Source organism: Onychomys torridus, chromosome 1, assembly GCF_903995425.1.
Source record: "Onychomys torridus chromosome 1, mOncTor1.1, whole genome shotgun sequence".
In the NCBI taxonomy this organism is placed as follows: Eukaryota; Metazoa; Chordata; class Mammalia; order Rodentia; family Cricetidae; genus Onychomys; species Onychomys torridus.
Window position 1 is genome coordinate 152265772 of NC_050443.1, and position 21487 is coordinate 152287258.

At 37.1% G+C, this 21487-nt stretch overlaps 1 protein-coding gene across 2 annotated transcripts; it reads left to right on the forward strand.

Moving 5' to 3' along the window:
- Positions 1-1283: 1283 nt before the first annotated feature.
- On the forward strand, positions 1284-19778 carry Lipf (lipase F, gastric type). 2 transcript variants are annotated; one of them, XM_036206606.1, is made up of 10 exons: positions 1284-1316; positions 6730-6845; positions 6996-7113; positions 8247-8445; positions 9461-9570; positions 11087-11223; positions 15441-15587; positions 17280-17351; positions 17987-18058; positions 19428-19778. In XM_036206606.1, the coding sequence occupies exons 2-10, from the start codon at positions 6741-6743 to the stop codon at positions 19656-19658; spliced, it is 1191 nt and encodes a 396-aa protein (XP_036062499.1). In that variant the 5' UTR covers positions 1284-1316; positions 6730-6740; the 3' UTR covers positions 19659-19778. The 2 variants fall into 2 exon arrangements, with proteins under 2 accessions (XP_036062499.1, XP_036062505.1); XM_036206612.1 differs by lacking the exon at positions 1284-1316 and having other exon boundaries at positions 6741-6845; positions 8346-8445; positions 19428-19658.
- The last annotated feature ends 1709 nt before the right edge of the window (positions 19779-21487 follow it).

Genomic DNA, 21487 nt, shown 5'->3' on the forward strand with positions numbered 1-21487 from the left:
AATAGCTGTCATAACCTATCAGATAGTAAGTCCTTGAACAGAAGTAAATACAGACTCTTGCAGGAATGTAGAAATCAATTCCTTAGCCCAATATTTTTGTATAAAGAATAATGTATGGGTAGCCTTCCTGTAGGAAATGACAGCTAAGCTGAAACCCAGGATGAAGTCAGGAGTCAAGGAAAGAGGAAAGAGCATTTGAGGACCATGTGCTAAGAAAACATGTGGTAAACTGGAAACCAAATTCCCCTTTAGTAGCTTATGTGGCTGTGTTAATTACACCAGAGAATCAGATTTAAGGTAAAAAGTCGGAATGTGTTTGCTGTTGAGCCTCAATCTTCGCAAATATCATGGATCTTTCACCCACTAGTAGGATTTGTATTTTTTCCAAAGACTCTTAGATTAAATCCTCTTAGATTAGAGTGAAAGACCAAAAGAACACACCACATGTTTTCCTGCTTTTATTTAAGCAAATGGGTGAAGAAACATAAAATCTGCTTTCTATTTGCTAGTTAACTGGATTGAAATGGTCTTAGAACAGTAAAACTTTTCATTTTCAACTTGTTCTTAATAATAAAGTATCATCTTTGCCTTTACAAATCTAGTAGCTGCCAGTGACAATCAGGGCACACTAGAAGTGGAACCTTCGCATATAGAAATACATAAATACACTTACTATTTGATAATTTCAAATGTTTCCTCATTATTAAATATACTTCCAGTTAACTGTATTGTGGAGGTAAGTGTTAGATTATGGATTGACTTTTTCCCCAAAAAATGATTATTCCTCACTACTTCTGCCAGATATTTAAGTACTAGCATGGAAATACAGATGCTAAAATAGTTCACAATGTTCAAACTGTAGCCAGTAAATTTCAAAAAGACTGCAAGACATGACTCAAGTGTTCTTAACATTCAGAGGTCACCATAAGCCTTTTAATCTAAGTCCAACTGCAGAACCATTTGGATTGTAAGTTAGACTCAATGCCTTTTATATGTTTAAGCTTATGTTTATCTCTAATCAGTTATCATTTTTATTGTTTCCTAAATCACTTCTAATCAACAAACCTTTGGCAAATGTTTGCATTAGTTAAAGGTTAACGATGAGGATCCAATGCTATGTGCACTCAACTGCAATATTTGATTTTAAGGTTTGTCCTTTAATATCAGATGATGTCCAGATATTAAGGACCTATGATAATTTAATCAAAGAATGAAAAGTCAATTCGGGCCATTGTTGAAGTTTTGTATATAATGAGCAATTGCCCATTGGCCAAAGAAGGCAACCAGAGAAGCAGAATCCTGTTTTGGAGGATACTGTAAGTATGTTTGAAAATCAAAATTAACTGAAATCAATCTGTTTTGTTCTTTACTTCAACTATCACAATACAAACGTGTCCACTTAATTTATGTATTATCTTTCTAGAATTTGGCCTACATTTTTCTTTGTTATGTATATATGAAATTCTTTATTACTAACAGGTAAATTTGCCTGCTGGTGCCATAAATACGTACTGTGAGGATTTATTCTTTCATGCTGTCCTTTTGAAATCAGCGTATTAGCATCATAGAAAGCATTATTTTTGATATGATATCATAACATTATCCACCAACTGGTATTGAATTAACCATTATTAGTAACATTGATCAACAGGCTTCTAATCACTTCTTCAAATTATAACTCAAGAAAACAAAAGTTTGGTTTGCGTTATAGAATGTTTTGGGGAATTGTCCCCAGTTGGCCCCTTATAGATGCTACTTAAGATCATTCCAATGAAGCATTATAGTAGTGGAGAAGATATTCCTTAGAAACAGCCATCACAGTTTTTAATACAGGGTGGGGTGCATTCCACATATTTGTGGGGTCTTGCTTTGTTCATCTGCAAAATAAATAACATAATGCCAAGTACTTAATAGCAATGTTTCAATTAAATGTTATAATAGCAATAATACTTAGTTATAATAATAGCAACAATACTTATGCTTACTTATTTATATAATGAATGCTTGTAGCACCAAGGAACAGACTCTTGTTAGCCCTGTTTTATGGAAAAGAAAAAAATTAATGAAATAGCTCACTTGCATGTTATATGTGTGAGCATACTATTGGACACATGATGGTTACTGATATTATCCTGGAATTTGATGTCAGATATTTTGAGGAATTTAATCGTGCCTCAAGGTTTTCAGAGCCTGTCTTGTATACTTTTGTTATTGGGCCATCCAATAACTCAAACCATTGGTTGAATGGCCTCACTTTAAAAAGGCAAATTACTTAATTGAGACAACGAAGGTTAAAAAGAAACCATGAATTCTTTAATAGTCTGACAACCATCTGATTTGAGTGTTAAAGAGGTGATTGGTCTTTATAAATCGGTTTATCCCTTCATGAATTTTCATTGTACAGAGAAGTTTTAGTTAAATCTGTTTCCAGAGACATCATTATAGCCAATTTCAACACTAAGTGGCTAAATTCTCAGACCAGATGATTAGATTTAGGTCTTGGAATCTCTCGTTCAGCACCATGAAAGTCATGAACTTTACAAAGTGTACTATGTGAAAATAATCATGCAGTGTTTATTGAAATACTGACAGCAACTGACAGCTGTAATAGTACTTTTTTATCAGGACCACCATCCTGCAAATAATAACATAGAGACTTTTTATCAATTATGAAAGCTCGGCTTTAGTTTAGGCTTGCTCCCAACTAGCTCTTATGACTTAAATTAATCTGCTTCTATTAATCTATGTTCTACCACGTGGTTTTTTTTTTTTAACATCTTTTCCATTTCTGTACACTCAACTTGTTCCATGTCTCCTGGCATTTCCTCCACACCTAAATGCTTCTTCTCAGTTTCTCTCTCTGCCAAGAAGTACTGCCTATATCTCCTTCCTATCTATTGGTTATTCATTTTTTATTACACCAATCACAGCAATACATTTTCACACAGTGTACAAATATCCACAACATATACCTGATCCTCTTTCAAAGAACACCATTTGAAACAAATGATCCAAATTTTACAAATTCTTTACTGTACACAATTAAAATCTTTTCATATATGATCACCAAATTTGCTTCTAGCACACAGTACACACACACACACACACACACACACAAACTGAATGATTTCAGACACACTAAAAAGATCTTTGTTTAAATCTAGCCTGCATATGGCATCTCTTCAAACTTGAGAAAAATAATACTTCTCACTTACATTTTTTTTACTTAACCTCAATGTGTGAATATTCTAGAATTGGTAGTTGGTTCTTACAACATTGAAGTAAGCTAAGATGGTCTGAGTCTAATGTCAAGTATCATCCATACTAAAAGATAAATGGCAATTACAATCACATAATTTAAAAAAGCATGTTGCGATGTTCCCTTCCAGAATCAAAGTTTATAATTTGAAATATTAACCAAAATACAAAAACACAAGGAAGTAGAATCTATTCAGGTTTTATGAGTGATTAGATATAGCAAGATAGTGTCATCAGTTTGGCTATTTGCAACATAAATTTTCACTCATTTCTTGTCAGCCTGCATTGCTTTACAACTACATAAAAGATAAAAACTTTGAAGACAAATTATATGAAAGATCAATCATTTAAGTAGTAGAATAGATTCAATCCTTTTGAAGTCATTGTTTTCTAAAACAGGTTTTTAGTCTCATGCTTAAATATGAGAGGTTTCAGCTAGTAAAGCCCTTATAGTATTTTTTTTTTAACAAATAATAATAGTAAAGTACTTCTTGCTGTTAAATACTACTGAAAAAGGTATCCAACCATATAATACACTGATGGCTTATAATCAACCTTCTATAAGTAATTTCTTTTTTCTTTTCCTTTTTTTTTGTTTTTGTTTGTTTGTATTTTGAGACAGGGTATCTCTGTGTAGCTTTGCGCCTTTCCTGGAACTCACTTGGTAGCCCAGGCTGGCCTCGAACTCACAGAGATCCACGTGCCTCTGCCTCCTGAGTGATGGGATTAAAGGTGTGGCCACCACCGTCTAGCTCAATATAAGTAATTTCAAAGAGATAATCTCAGTAGAAAAGAAAGAGCTACACTTTCTTAGAATTACACCCATGCATATTATTCTATGACATTGTTTTGAGATGATATCATCTTTCAAATTCACATAGTGACTTTAAATCAGTAAATAGTTATGAAGTGGCTATTATTAATTATCTTAACACAACGATAGTTGTATTTATTTCAGAGCATATGTGATTGCCACAGAGCACATGTGGATGTCAGAGGACAGTTTTTGGAAATGGGTTCTCAGGATCAAACATAGTTCACCAGCTTTGCATTGCAAGTGTTTTCATCCACTAAGCCATCTCTTCAGCCCCATAATGATAGCTTTGAATGTACATAATGTTAATTGATATAAAGTCATCCAATGCCCATATAACCATCTGTGCTCAAAAGGCAAGTTTGACCCAAGTCTTAAGCATACAAACTAATAAAACTATGCTTCACCTAATAGATGGAAGATTGTTTGCTTGTTAAAATTCCTGAGTTGGAAATGTTTTTAAAGAAAAGGAATCAGGACTGAGTAGATGGCTCAGCTCATTAAGTACTTGTCATGCATGCCCTAGGACCTGAGTTCTATCTCCAGAACTCAGTGAAATAGCTGGACATGGTCATGCATATTGATCATTCCTGAGGTGGGAGATGAGACAGGTGGATCTTTCTGACCAATGACCCAGCCTATTCAGCAAACTCCAGCCTAGTGAGAGACTGAATCCTGAGGAAAACAGCCAAATTATTCTCTACACAGACCCATTTGAAAACACACACACACACACACACACACAGAGAGAGAGAGAGAGAGAGAGAGAGAGAGAGAGAGAAGAAACAATCACAGTGAAACCATGTCAAACATTAAGATAAATTTGCCTATATATTACCTCTATCTATACCTATTGTCTATAAAGAGAGATTTATATCTTTTTTAAAAAACAAAAAGGGGGAATTTCTGAGGGCCATGGGAGAACACAACAGGTGGCAGCTGCTGTCTGGCGGGTCGACCCACCAGACAAATCTCTCCCTGTTAGGGAGCCCCGCTTGGCAGAGCCATGGGGGTCACTGACAGTTACTGACCAGTTGTTTCTGTCTGTGATTTCTCATGTACTATTTTATTTCTTCCCTAAGAACTGCTATAGGTGTTTTCCCATTGCTTGTGCTTTTATCTTGAGTGAACATTCCATTTTGGGGCACAAAAATAGTTGTGGATGGTCAGGAAGATGATTATGTTTAAGCTGTATAATTCTGATGCATAGAAATAATACCACATTTTTTCTTTACTGACACCAGAAAGTAACAGTTTTCTCAGTCTCAAAGACAGCTAATTTTAGACTTCAGAAAAAATTCAAAGTAGACTAAGCTGCCCATACAGAAAATACACAAAGACTAGTTCCCAGTATTGCTGAATCAGGGTCAGAACTGAAGCAACTTTAGTACACATAACCTCCTGTAATAACTGACTTTTTGCATGTAGTCTCAGCCTCAGTTTATGTTACAGACTCTAGGTGCAGCCAACTGTTGACTTTCTGTCTGGGAACTCGAACCAACTTAGAGTTACATGCTTAGCCAAGCATTACACTGGCCAATCAGCATGACCTTTCTAGCCAGAGAAAAACTGTATGACTTACCATGTGTTATAAGAATGGGTCGGACCGGGCAGTGGTGGCGCATGCCTTTAATCCCAGCACTTGGGAGGCAGAGCCAGACGGATCTCTGTGAATTCGAGGCCAGCCTGGGCTACCAAGTGAGTTCCAGGAAAGGCGCAAAGCTACACAGAGATACACTGTCTCAAAAAAAAAAAAAAAAAAAGAAAAAGAAAGAAAGAAAAAAGGAGTTGGGGATTTAGCTCAGTGGTAGAGTGCTTGCCTAGCAAGCGCAAGGCCCTGGGTTTGATCCTCAGCTTAAAAAAAAAAAAGAATGGGTTGGATCCTGAAAATGTAACATGTAATTGTACAGAGTTTGGCTGTGCAGAGAGCAAGTGATGTGAAGGTATGGTTTAAGAGATGGGCAGAGGATAAGAGTGAGTGTGTGTTGGTGTGTGTGCTAAGTGAGGGATGTAGCTGAATGGGCAGAGAGAAATTGTAACATACAATTGTCCAAAGTTGGGCAGATAAGAAGTGTGAGAGTAAGATGAGAGAGTGAATGAATGAGAGAATGAGTGAGTAAAGAGTGAATAAATGCTGTAATAATATGTGAAAGAATGTAATAGAGTAGAGAGAAGAAATATGTAGATGTAACTGTGCAAAAGAGGTGCTTGACTGTGTGGAGAATTTATGGAGAATGTAACAGTGTGAAATGTAACTTGGCTGTATGGAGAATGTAACAATGTCGAATGGATCTTGTGGAGACAGATTTTCAGACAAAGAAATTTTTGTAGATGAAAAAGAGCATGTGTTTTCTTATTTTACCCCTCAGACTGACAGAAACTCTTTTCTAAACACCCTCAAATAGAAAAAGTCTAGCTCTCAGGTAGATAAAAAATTTTCCTAAATTCTTGCTGCCTTTGTGGATTCTTTTGCATACCCTGGTGGTAGCTGGAGGCTGGCCCCCCAAGCTACCAATAATCTCCCAGGTTATTGCTCAACAGACTATAATCAAACTCAATCATCCCTATATGTCTCTTGGAAGTAAAATCAATACGAACTCTGAATGTTATGGAAGCACTGTGGGTTAACCACAATATAACCTATCCTTTTGTTTTAGGGCAGACCAAGATGTGGCTGCTGTTGACAGTAACAAGTGTGATATCTACATTTGGAGGTACACATGGCTTATTGGGAAAACTGGCTCCTGAAAGCCCTGAAGCTAACATGAATATTGTGAGTTACTGAGGGATATTACTGGGATTAGAGTCACAATGGGTCTACACTTTTAGTGCAATTTTAAATTTCAGTTAAAATTCATTAAAAAATCTGTTAGATGCATTTTAAATTAGTTAAAACATATATTTTTTAAATTTTCCTTCTCAGAGTCAGATGATAAATTACTGGGGATATCCTAGTGAAGAGTATGAAGTTATTACTGAAGATGGCTACATTCTGGGGATCTACAGAATTCCTTATGGGAAGAAAAATTCAGAGAATTTAGGTACAAACTCCCTCCATTCCCTCATTGTCTCTCTTTTCTTACTTACCCTTTCCCCTTTCCTTCCCCCATCTCTCTATACATTCCCTATATTTTCTGCTTCTTTTTCCCCTTTTCATTTCTTTCTAAGGGTGAAATAAGTCCTGGTCACTCTGGAAATGCAACACAAAATTGTATTTCCAATCTTAAATAGATAGCAATCAAGTCAATGAGGCAGAGGAATAAGAAAGTGATCACGATAAAAATGCATTCCTATTGTTATATACAGACTCTTAAAGGCTTCTAACCCAGCTAAAGAAATCAGGGACCATCACCACTTTCTATTTTAGAACATTGCTGTCTTAAATTTCATACAATGTGAATTATTTATAAAGATTTTATAAAATATAAAAAAGAAAGAAAGAGAGAGAGAGAGAAAGAAAGAAAGAAAGAAAGAAAGAAAGAAAGAAAGAAAGAAAGAAAGGAAATAAATAAAGAAATCAGGGACCATTTTTTTCAACACAGTAAGTGAGCTGAATCCCAGTGCATGAAAAGAGTTAATCAGCTTGTATTGTAGAGGGGAAGAATGGGAGGCAGCAAGAAGTCTATTTCCTAAAGAGATAAAAGTAATTTTATTTTGATGGTACTATTAAATTTTTATTTCTTTTTCTCATTACAAAAAATAGTGAAACATAATTTTACTACTTTTAACTTACATTTACACAGTGCTTAATTTCCTTAGACAATCCTTGTAATATGTTTATTTACATATAACTGGCATATAACACAGTGAGCATATTTCATGTATAAAATATGAGATGATCCTGATCTCCAATTCCAGGAGATCAGATGCCATCTTCTGGTCACTTGAAGGCTCCTGCAAACATGTGGTGCATATAAACTTATACAGGCTTACACAAACACATAGAAATAATAATAAATAAATAAATAGATAGATAGATAGATAGATAGATAGATAGACAGATAAATAAATAAATAAATAGGATGTACGATTTGGCACATGAAACAAGCTTGAGATAAAGATAATTAGATGTCAAATACAACCTTAACAAAATGAACATACTTAATTCTGACCACATGTCTATCTACCATAAAGAATAAGTTCATAACATTTGAATCATCTTCTTCCCTACTAGGCCAGAGACCTGTGGTGTTTTTGCAGCATGGTTTGCTCGCATCAGCCACAAACTGGATTGCAAATCTGCCCAACAACAGCCTGGCCTTCATTTTGGCAGACGCTGGCTATGATGTGTGGCTGGGGAACAGCCGAGGGAACACATGGTCTAGGAAAAATTTGTATTATTCTCCAGACTCAGTTCAATTCTGGGCTTTCAGGTAAAGAAAGAGGATAATTCAAAATGGGTATGGATTTGGGCTCTATAAGCAGGGTCATTGTCGCTTTCCCATCCCAGCCGACTACACTCTAGGTAGGAGGTGAAAAGCCATGTCATTTTAACCCACATTTGAATCTTGTATATACCTCACCTCTAGGGTAGTTGTCCTTCAAGTTTGGTATTTTCTCCATATCCAAGGTCAAGAGATGCTTAAAAATGCTTTTCCAAATAAAGTTAACAACAAGGCCAAAGGGAGAATGCAAGGCAACTCCCTGCGCCTAGAAAGTTCCACGGAGAGAAGCCAATAGACTGGGAAGGAGTCAGAACTGGAACGAGGGACAGTAACCTGCATCAGCATCAAAAGCCCAAAATTTGGGCACAGGGAACTTATCAAAGGTACCCAGTTCCTTCTTGTGCCCTACTCTTGGAGGTCAGAAGAGCATCTGGCTGATGTTGCTGAGGTACAGGAATGCTTCAGTGGTTCTGAGAACTGATAGGAAGCCCATGTGTAAGAGGGAGGCAGTGACACAAGACAACACTAGTGATGTTGGCAAGGACTGGGTGCAGAGAGGGTGTTGAAGTCCATTCTGTGCACTACGAGAAGCCACTAAAAACTGTTCAAGAGTTCTCATTTTTCTGTCATTCTGGGTGATTTGAGAAGAATGTATTACAGGGATGGGACTCATATTAGATGGAGTTATAATATAGAATACAAGTATTTATTAAATCTGCTGTCCTATTTCAGGTATGAAAATAAATCTCACTCATAGATACTATCTTGTTTAGATTTGATTGCAGCCATTTGTTAAGCACTGTTTGAAAAAGATGACCTTCGCTTACAAGCAACTCCCCACCAGAGGCACCTTGCACTGACTAAGGGTTTATAACTGGCAATAATTAAAGTGTCTTGTTTTTCTATTTCTCAAGTAGAAATAGAGTTTTCTCAATAAATATGCTTGAGTTTTAGAAACTATACCAAGAAAATACACTTTGTTTGAGTTAGTTTTTTCTTACAGCTTTGATGAAATGGCTAAATATGACCTTCCAGCCACAATAGACTTCATTGTACAGAAAACTGGACAAGAGAAGTTGCACTATGTTGGCCATTCTCAGGGCACCACTATTGGTGAGTAAAAACACTGAGCCTGAAAACAGTTCCAATACCACTGCCCAGTAGCATAGCCACTGCTATGCAATTTTATAAAATGCAATATCCATTGCAATCCAGTGACATAAAGACTGGAGATGGACAAATCAAGCAGTGGAATAAATAACTCAAGCAAGGAGTGTGAGTCAAAAGTCCAATAGAATGGCTCCAGTACCAGTCCAAGTCACCTGACTCTCAAGGCAGCATGTTCCAGCTTCCTAGTTAAATTCGTTCTTTTCATTTCATCATTTTTTATGAAAAACAGACCTCTTGCCCAAATAATATACCAAATAAGATAAATTAAAATCTCTGTCTTTATAATACTTAAATGGGGCAAGGGGCAGAAAAGTAACAGATTAAAAGTACCATAGAGTTCAACAAACCATGGTAATGCTATGGGAAATACACCTCACAGAGGATTTTAGGGAGTTTCAGAGGGCTTTTAAAGCTATTTTCAACAGAGAAAACATGCAAATACCCTTTGAATAAAGACGTAGAAGAGTCATGTGCATGCGTGGTAGATTGATGTTCTAAGGAAGGAGAACAGCAGATAGAGCCAAAGATGAATAACAAGTTCAGGGAACAGCAGTGACACTGTTCATGATGGAAATGAGTCAGAGTAAGAGGCAATGAGAGAGAAACGGAGTGTGATGACACTGCAGCAGCTTGGAAGGACAGAATGTTCAAGGTTCTTTAAATATTTTAAGTCATTAGCCTTTCATATAAGTAAAAAGGAAATCATAAAGGAGAGGCGAGGTCTTAGCACATGCTTGAGTTATTCCTTCATTTACAAGATGAGAGTTCTGTGATAGAAGAAACAAAGTCAGAAGTACACATACTGATGTTGAAGGGCAGCCCAGAATTCTAGAATCCAAAAGGAGGACGTGTTTACTCCTTAATAGAAAGCTATGTGAAACAAAGTCTGAGAGGTAGTTGTTGGAATTACCTTCCTAGAAGTCTTAGGCATCTTTGTTGTTGCTGTTGGTGGTTTTTTGAAATAAGGCTGTCCTGTGTAGCTCAGGATGACTTCAAACTCCTGACCCTCTTGACTCAGCCTCCAGAGTGTTAAGATTACCGGCATCTGCCAATAACTGTGCCTGGTGTAGAGGGCTCTCATATCATTAACTTTCTGTGGCACACACTTAATATAACTTAGTGTTTTGTCACTAACATGTTATAAAATGATTGAATTGAGATGTAATGCAACAGTTTCCTTACAACTTATCAAGATAAGGAAAACCACTTGAGTTGACAGTGAATTACTCCACTCTGCCTCTATCTTGAAATAACTGAAGACTGAACATCTCAATTCTTGTTCATTGGTGGATATTTATAGTGCCATTTCTATGCTTACATGTCTCAAAAAACTAAAGTGCCATTTTCACAGCTTGCTTCATATGGCATTTTAGCAAGTCCAAAATAATATCACACTTGTGAAAACAGAACACCACACACATGCACACACCTTCTTTACTGATGGCCTTTTCTATTTCAGGTTTTATTGCTTTTTCTACCATGCCTGAATTGGCTAAAAGAATCAAGACGTTTTATGCATTAGCTCCAGTTGCTACTGTGACATACGCACAAAGCCCTTTGAAAAAACTTTCAGTTATTCCTACATTTCTTTTCAAGGTATGTGATTCTACTTAAGGTATCCAATTGCCATTGGATTTCAAAATGAACAAAGTAAACCTGTGTTCCTTAGGGATGAACATAATCATATCCACAAACTAAATTGTTTGTGTTTATATTATCTCTCTCACGGCGTTAAAATGTATTGATTCCCTGTTGCCTCTGAGATCCCCATTTATTCCTTTGGTTTTGATCAGCATAGGGTGGGTTGTCGATGCCATAAGTATTTTACTTTTTCAAGGATGTTTCACTGTCGAAGCATTCTACACACCTGTGTCAAGGTAGCAGTTCCACCTCTGCAATGGGAAATGGGGTGTTAAAAGCAGAGAAAAGCAGGTAGAGCCACAGAAACATGGAAGAGGAGGAAAAGAAGGGAGAGAAAGGAAGGAAAAAATAAAGCAAAGAAATCAACAAATGCACAAAGTCAGTACTGTGTAACCTCCAATTAAAAGCTCTTGGTCTGCTTAAGAACTCCTGTCCCAAGAAATGGAAATTTCATAGGACAGTAGTACGGACTTGAGCAGACCATAAATATTTAGTGCCTGTTGAACAGGCACATATGGGAATGAAATAACAACACTTTCCTATTCAAATGTTTAATGCCCTACTTTTCTTGCACTTAAGCCAACACATGCAGACACACCTGTACATTTGCACAATTTCTTTTATAAGAATGGTTCAGCCTGAGGTTATAAGTACAGTACGGTAATTATATCTTTCTCTTTAGTATTGTATTGACCATTCACTTTCACTATAAATTAGCATGCACACCTAAAGCCAAAAACACTGCCTACAGTCAAATGTATTAACAAAGCTTTTATGCAAAACCTGAAGCATTGAGATGACTGCAACCATTTCCTACTGCACTGAGCCTCTTATTTCCCACTTATGCTCAGATTATCAGGTAGCAAGAATTGAGAAACTGAAAGGAGAAGGCATTTAGACATTAAATCACAGGCATGGAACAGAACTGCGGGTATAATCTAGTACTAATTAGTCTGAAACACTATTTCCTAGCCATGTTTCCCTGTTTATAAAACTGAGAAAGCAAAATATCTCAAACCTCAACACAACTGAGTCTAAAGATTTTCCTAGAGATAGCTCTCTGAGTTCCCATTTTTTTCCTTCTGATCTCATAATTTATTACTCAAATCACACATGTTGATATGTAATTATGACGGTCTGCCATGTTATTTCATGGTTTGATTCCATAATCTTTATTACTCCAGCTGACTTATAATTCATTGTCTTCTACTTGCTCCAAGAGGCTCTGCAGTTGTCAATTCAGTAATACACACTGAATGTTATATCTGCTCTTTCCATTTCACAGTTTCAATGAGAGAATTAAATGAGAAAAAGAGGGGGTAAAATAGCTCAGTGAGTGCATTGCTGCCAAGTGTGACAACCTAAGTCCAACTACTGGGACACACATGGTAAGAGGAGAGAATGACAGATTCCCAGAGGTTGTCCTCTAAACTTCACACACCTTCTGTTGCACACATGTGCCCCTCCATCACCCCACACACATAATGAATATTTTGTTTCATTTTTGAGAATATTATAACATCATCTCCCCTTCCCTTTTCTCTCTCCAAACACTTCCACGTATCCCTCTCTAATATCTTTCAAATTCATGGCCTCTTTTTTCATTAACTGTTGCTACATGAATATACACACATTCACATACCTATATATTCCTAACATAACCTGTTCAGTCTGTATAGTGATATTTGTGTATATATATATATATATATATATATTTCAGGGATGACCATTTGGAATCAGATAAAGAGTTTTTTTGCTTCTCTAGGAAAGGCTACCGCTCTAGTTATCAGCTTTTCTTAGCTGCCTCTAGTTCTTTGTGTAGGATTGAGGCCTTGTAGTCTTTCCTCCTGTCCACATTAGCATGTCTCATGGTATCATCCTTGTTCCGCTCACGTTTAGGAGTCAAGCTGGTGAGACTTTGTGGATATAGCTTCTGGCATGACAAGGATCCACAGTGTAACAGCAAACTCTCTGGCAATCTGGCTCTTATGGTCTTTCTGCCCCTCTTCCTCAGTTCTCTGAATCTTAGGTGTGGGAGTGTTTTGTAGATGTGTCAGTTGAGATTTGGCTACACAACTCTGCATTTTGACTGATTGTAGTTTTCTGTAATGATCTCTTTCCTGTTGCAAAGAGAAGTTTTCTTTATGAGGGACGAGGACTACACTTACCTGTGGGCATAAAGGCAAAATATTTAGAATGTAGTTAGGGATTATGCTAGTTTAGCAAAGTGGTAGTTGTAGGTTATCCTCCAAAATCCATGACTACTTTGGGGAGTGAGATAGCTTTCCTGTATCTGAATGATTTCCTCTTGTTGAGTGGGTCTTAAATCCAATTAGAGATTTGTTCATTACCATCATGGTATGTGTATAACTACTGCATCCTTAGGGTTATCTCACCACACTGGTCATTGTTGTGGTTCATAGGTGTCATAGCTGATTAGAACTATTAGTTGCTCCCTGCTTTGGAAGTTTGCATGATGCCTTCTGGGACCATGAAAGCTAGGGAGGAGGCATTTCAGTCAGTTCCAACTCAGGGATCTCCAGGTCCTATGTCTATATCCCATGGTGTTTTCAACAGTAGGATCTTACCTTCCACCTGTGGTGGGCAACCAAGGGCAATAGCAAAGGTCTGCAATGTTTTGGAAGTCTCTGGGACAATCCTGATCAACAACTTCAACCAATCAAATGAGAGCTTTTCATACTTGTTGTTGGTGTTTTTCTTAGAAAGTCTTTGGATCTCATCAGCACAGATAAGAAATTTTCATTTATGCTCTATATGTATATTTATATAAAAAGTTTCATGTGTTGTAATTTTTTGGACGATAGTTAATAGTAAAATTCCTCATGACTTTTTCAGACATTGTTGATATTATTTTACCCTTCTTCCTCTTCTTCTGTAATTATCTCCATTCTCTTCCTTAATTAGAGTTCATTCTTTATCTCATTGCCTCAGTCAGATCACTTGTACCCTAGTATTCCTCTCTTTATTGTTCCCCAACTTCCCCACCCTGGCGATGGCCGCTTTTTACTTTCCTGGTTTCATTGTTGCTCTAGTATATGTACTAAAATATCTAAAGATTTGGATCTAGGAGCCTCGAAGAAAGAGGACACGGGAATTTGTCTTTCTGAGTCTGGGTTACCTCACTCAATACGGTCTTTTCTAGTTCTATCTATGTACCTGCAAAGTTCACGATTTCTTTTTTCTTTACAGGTGAATAATAGTCCATAGTGTATGTGATCTGCTTTTTATTATTCATTCATCAGTTGAAGGACATTTAGTTTGTTTCCATTTCCCAGCTACTGTGAATACAGCAGCAATGAACATGGTTGAACAAGTGTCTCTGGAGTATGATGTGGAGTCTTCTGTGTACATGCCAATGAGTGGTATAGAGAGGTAGATTTATTTCTAGCTTGTTGAGAATTCTCCACAGTGATTTTTCTGAGTGGCTTCACAAGTTTGCAGTGCTCTCAACAGGGAGTGTGGGGCTTCCCTACATTCTCCTCAGCAATTGTTGTGTGTTGTTTTGTTGGTCTTTGCTGTTCTGACTGGGGTAAGATGAAATCTCAAAGTTGTTTTGATTTGCATTTCTCTAATTGTTAGAGACAATGAACATTTTTTGATGTATTTCTTAGCCACCATATTTTGTTTGTTTGTTTGTTTGTTTTGTTTTGAGAACTCTCTGTTCATGTTCTGGGTCCATTTTTTGAGTGGGTTTCTTTTTTTTGTTGTCCTTTATGTGCTCTGGATATTAATTCTTTGCCAGAGGTATAACTAGCAAAGATTATTTTCTATTCTGTGGCTTCCTCTTTGCCTAGTTGGTTCTTTCTTTAGTTGTGCAGAAGCTTTTTAGTTTTATGAGATCCCACTTGTCAAATGTTGTCCTTCTTAGGCTGAATTTCCTTCAGAACATCCTTCACTATACCTACATCATATATGGTACTGTCTATGCTTTCTTCTAGAAGTTTTACTGCTTTAGGCTTCACCCTTATGTCTTTGATCTGTTTGGAGTTGGTTTTTGTACATGGTGATAGATGCAGGTCTAAAGAACAGGAAACTGTTAAAACAACTTATAAAACTAAAGAAAGATACAACTGAATGAGTGGCTTCATCAATTAAGTTGGCTTTCTACAGCTTGGCTGCTGCCATGTTCTAATGGTACTTTTATTTTTCAGATAATATTTGGTGATAAAATATTCATGCCACACAACTTCTTTGATCAGTTTCTCGGTACTGAAGTGTGCTCCCGGGAGCTGCTGGACCTTCTCTGCAGTAACGCTTTATTCATCATGTGTGGATTTGACAGGCAGAACTTGAATGTGGTGTGTATTGTGACCTCCATTCAAGAAACTCTTTCCAAATGCTTTTGACTGCTTTATCATCACTTAGACATGGTATTTCACAAGAACTAAGAGTCAACTTACAATTGTACCCACAGCAGTACAGGAGACCTCATAGAAATCACAAAGCTCATTCCAATTTCATCTCTGGTTCCCATTCAAAACTTTTGGCTGGCATGGCATTTGCCTTCTGTGACAGAAGGGAATAAATCTTATTGGGCAGGCTTTGCTGAAGAACAGTGCATAGTCATCAAATCAGTCTCATAGATGCTTTTAATACTGCTGGCCACATCCATTCATCTTGTAAAACTCATTGCAGTGAAGCTGTGTAGCAGCTTATCCATATCTTGACCTGCATTTTTATTCTCTGAATTGGAGTTCCAAAATTTTCATGAGAAAATCCAGTTCATGAGGTCCATAAAAATATGGATTCATGTAAGCCTAATTTAAATCCTACTTTTGGAACTGATTTAAACTCATGCATTGGTTTACACACACACATACACACACAAATGCAATTTAAAGTTCAAATCAGCTGAAATATTTAATACCAATAAAACATAACACAAAGCACATAACAATGATAATAGCATATACACATATATTACTATTACATTACACATATACATACTTCTACTGTTTTTTTTTGTTTCTTTAATTTTGCTTATGGTACTAAGGGTAGAACTTAGAAATTTTAGGACCATGTTCTACCACTGAAGTATATTATCAGTATTTTTAAATAGAATTTTTTTGGGGAGACAGGATCTTGCTAAGTTTCCCAGTCATTCTACAGCCAAGGCAGGGCTTTAACCAGAGATCTTTTTGACTCAGCCTCCCAAGCAGCTGGAATTACAGGGCTATCCTGACTAATTTATACCTTTGAACTCCTAAAAAATTAATTTTATTGTTAAAATGTAGTATACTAATTTCTGTACTCATTGAGAACATAGTAGTGAAACTCAGCTACTGTCTCCATGGAGACTAAGGAATTTTAGTTGTCTTTCTCAGTACCAGTGATTCACCTATGGCTGAGTAAGTACATCTACATTTGTTTATGTTTTTCCTTTGTGTTCCTCTTATGGTGGTAAGGGACTCCTTCTTTTCCCTTTGAGGGTATTTCTCATTATGGATGAGGAAGGCAGCAGAACAACCTGTCCTTATTCCACTTTTAAAAAACCAGATTGATTTTTGTATAAGAGTCTTCAGAGAAAGATAACAGTAAAATAAGTCTGCAGAGAACAAACAAAAGTAGAGCTCTTGTCTTCCTCATGCTGTTTATATGGAGGGAGGTCTCAGTCTCTTTGATGGCAGTTGACTTACTCCACTGTCTAAGACCCCTTATTGAATTGGTCTACGCAGTCTAGGAATGGAACTTCAGAACATTAATGGGTCTGAGCAAAGTGATTTAGAGACCTGATTAAAATACTATAATTAAATAAATACAATAGCTATCATATATATGGGTGTGCATGTGTAAAATTATTTAGTATATATTAAAATCATGCAAAGCAAGGAGCTGGTTATAATATTTAACTCTTGCACTATGACACTAAAGAGAAAGTTGAGAATTTAAGTTCAGAAATTAGATAAAACTTTCTGGCCTCATACTGATGGTCACTTTTCAGAAACCAAATAGTCTAAGCCTATGTGTATATGTGTGTGTTTGATTTCTAGAGTCGATTTGATGTGTATCTAGGGCATAATCCAGCAGGAACATCCGTTCAAGACATCCTCCACTGGGCCCAGGTATCATTATTTCAATGTTGTTAACATTCATTTTGTGACATTGAACCTTTGTACTTAACCTAAAGCACATTCTTAAGATGTTCCTGACAGGCAATTCTTCTATATATGTCAACCTACAAAAATGACTATTAGCTGGGTGGTAGTGGCACACGCCTTTAATCCCAGCACTCGGGAGGCAGAGGCAGGCGTGTCTCTGTGAGTTCAAGGCCAGCCTGGTCTCCAAAGTGAGTTCCAGGAAAGGCGCAAAGCTACACAGAAAAACCCTGTCTCGAAAAACCAAAAAAAAAAAAAAAAAAAAAAAAAAAGACTATTAACCCATGTGCACAAAAAATCTTATGAAAACACATGCCTTGAGTAACAAAGAAATACTTTTATAATTTGCCAGGCAAAAAAAAAAAAATTGAAACAAACTTGAATTTCCATTCACATATGCTCTGTATTGAACATCACATATCCTAAATGGTTAGTAATTATTTGGAACAAGAAAATATATTCTCAATAATTACAAAAAATTGAAAATGAAATATTTGGAGGTTGAACTGCTTTCAAGTGGGTTATGAGAGCTTTTTACCTAATTAATTTTAATTCCTTCTTACTATTTTTTTATTTAATTGTTATCTTTATATTTTCATTAGGTTGCCAGATCTAAGAAATTTCAAGCCTTTAACTGGGGAAGCCCAGTCCAGAACCTGTTACACTACAATCAGGTAAGTTTCTTCAGATTCAAATTGCTCACAATTTAAAAGACAGAGACATAAAAGTTTGGAAAGAAAAGTATGATAGTTGGGTTTCCATTTTTCAAAGTAATGCTTCTGTCCAGTTTCCCATCATCCAACTACCATGCTCTGGAAATGGACCCTCAGAGTAAAGTCAGGTCCCATTCAAAGACTTTCCACAAATTAACAGCATGGTCTTTGCACAGCCCAGCTTTACAACCCAGCCTCTCCACAACACATACTTTCTGAAGTGGAACTGACTGAAATAAGTTAACAGTTGTGGCCATTCATGAGATTAAGTGGTTTTCTCATATATCAGCCTCTCCCTTTGGACAGCCAGATGAATGATTTTATGAAACACATTTCCACATAAAAGAAAAAGGTAGTGTGTTTTCAAGTCAAAGACAGACACAGTTTTTAGCATGAAGATGCCTTGTAATCCTCACACATGCTATGGTACAAAGGACTCAGAGCCTGGAGTTGGTGTAATTGGTGGTCAATATAAATTTGCACAATAATTCACGGAGTAGGAAATTATTGACAGGATATGAAAGGATCTCTGTAACCGTTTGCTCAGGGCAAACTCTCAGGTTACCGTTGGCTAATTTTGAGGAAGGCAAGTCTCCAATGTTAATTTGTTACCCACTCTTCCTATTTAAACCTCCCCAATTTTTCTCCACAAGTGGTAGATGAATAATCCTAATTTTCAATCTGCCACAGTCATGATCTAGTCAAATCTTTGCTGAGGTGATGGATCAGTGGGTAAAGTATTTGCTGTGCAAGCCTAGTTTGTAATAACTTCGGTGTGCCCCTATTAGGAGGGAGGCAGGAACAGGAAAATTACCAGAAGGTTATTGGCCAGTTGGCCTGGTATATCCACCAGGGGATGATGGATGGCAAGGACAACATAAAAGCTGTATTCTAGCCTCCACATGTACACAATGGTTTGCATGTATCCATTCCATATACACACATAAGAATCTAGTTAAATCTTCTTCCTTCACCTGGACTGAAATCTAGGTTTTTAATTGGTCTGAATTGTCATCTAAAGCCCAACCATTTAGATCATAGTTTAGAACCAGCAGCATCAGCATCACTGTTGAGTGTGAGATCGCTGACTTTCCTCCCAGATCTGCTGTGTCAGTCTTCATTTTATCACGAGTCCTAGGTGATTGACAGACCTATTAGGAGTTGAGAAACATTGACCCAAGATATGATGTGTTCACTTTGCTCCATGGGTAATGGTGATTTTCTTTTGACGAAATCATGAGAATTCATTTGGAACTAGCACACAATTGACACTGGTTCTGTCTGAAGTATGGTTGCCTCAACTTCACTTCTTTCACCTGTCATGTTTTAGAAAACGCCTCCTGAATATGATGTGTCAGCCATGACTGTGCCAATTGCAGTGTGGAATGGTGGCCATGACATCCTGGCTGATCCCCGAGATGTTGGCATGCTGCTTCCCAAACTCCCCAACCTAATTTACCATAAGGAGGTTCTTCCTTACAATCATCTTGACTTTATCTGGGCAATGAATGCTCCTCAAGAGGTCTACAATGAGATCATTTCCATAATGGAAAAAGATTAAAAGAATTATCTACATGCATTCCAAAATCCTTTCTTCTTTCATACATAGTTTTCCAGTGTTTAAAATGAATACTTATTGATGTAATTTTGACTTTAGAAATATATATGCATCAACAAAGTTCTCATTTGTCAGTTTTTTATTTAAAGAGATACAGCACTTCATTCAGAAGCTTGTATTAGAAACACCTGAGAGAATACATTTCTGGGGTATAGTGAAATTTTTCTTTGGATCATCCCAAAATTCTTTTCTAGACTCATTGTAGATTAGGAGGAGCCACGGTTCCTTAAGAATCCTGAAACTGAATGATGACTTTTCTCATATGTCTGACAGTGATCAAATCACTCCCAATCACCATTCACAATCACTGCCTGTCTGCATACTGAAAATATTGAGTACTGTTTTTTTTGTGAGACTCATTAAAAAATCCAACTGTACTGAATATGGGTGAGGAAGCAAGAGACAGCCCCAGTGTAAATTCAGGAAGCTGGGAGATGGATGGTGTGCTTTCATTACTCCAGATTTCAACCACAAAACAGTTACCACCCAACAAAACTATTTTAAAGGCTACTGTCGACGTCCTGGTAACTGCAAGAAGATGTAGAAACATCAACATATGACTAAAATTTATTGAATTTTTTTTTTTTTTTCAAACTATTGCGCCCTTTTTTTTGTTAACTGACCTGCAAGTTTCCAGGCTGGATCAATCTTGCACCAAGCATTTTGATGGTCTGACTTCCAGTGCTGGGATTAAAGGCTTGTGCCACCACCGTAGGCTCGTAGACATTTGCAATTCTGATGTAGCACAAGAACAACTTCACAATGTCCATTTATTGTCTTTGCCCATGTTTGCTATCTTGAAATATTTGTCATTTACATAAAACTAAATCTTTTTATCTGCAAGATCCCCAATATATGAAAGAGCTGAGGATGCCACCTCAGTGGATAAGTAAATAAACAGTTGGTTGTGAAGTAATTAACTATACAACCACATCAAAGTTAAAGCTTCCTCAAGGTGGAGCATTTGCACCTCAGGAAATATTTAACAATGTTTGGAGTCATACTTTATATGTTATAGTGACTTGGAGCAGGTAAGTGCTGCCGCCATCTAGTAGGTAGAGTGGAGTCCAAACACTGTTAGCAATACCCAGGACAGGGAAGATGAGGGGGGAACTCGGAGGAGCGGAGGGAGGAAAAGCTGCAGTTGGGATGTATTGTATGAAAGAAGAATAAATACAAATTAAAAAATATATGTGTAGATCTTATTTGGATTCTCTTTCAAACAGCTCAGTAATTATGAGATGTTTGAGCTCTGGCTGAATATGTAGCTGTCAGGAAGTTTTTGACACGATAATGGTATCATTATGTGAGAAAGAGAGTAACGTCAAAATCCATCCTGACGAAGGAAGGAAGTGGCTGAAGTCACAGCTGAAATGGGATTGACTGAGAGAGTGGAAACAGTAAAGAATATAAAGCAGTTTGTGGAACTGTACTGATACTAAATAGATTTAAACTTCCATACATTCCAGTGAAAAAAGAGGTGCAAAGTTGACTCCAAAGTCGCATTCCAGGGTGGCCAGAAACACTTCATTTGCTTGACTTCTGTTGACTTGGACAAGTGAGAAGGATACATGTGGGCTTGGCATTGTTGAGCTTTACTGGATGAGATGTTATCGGGGGATGTGTGAAAGAATCCCACATGAATAAACCCCCTGACACTGGCGGCTGTGCCCACAATTCAGAGTAGCAAATGAGAGAGTAAAACTGATCTCTGAGAGTTTGAGGCCAGCCTGGACTACCAAGTCAGTTCCAGGAAAAAGGCGCAAAAAAAA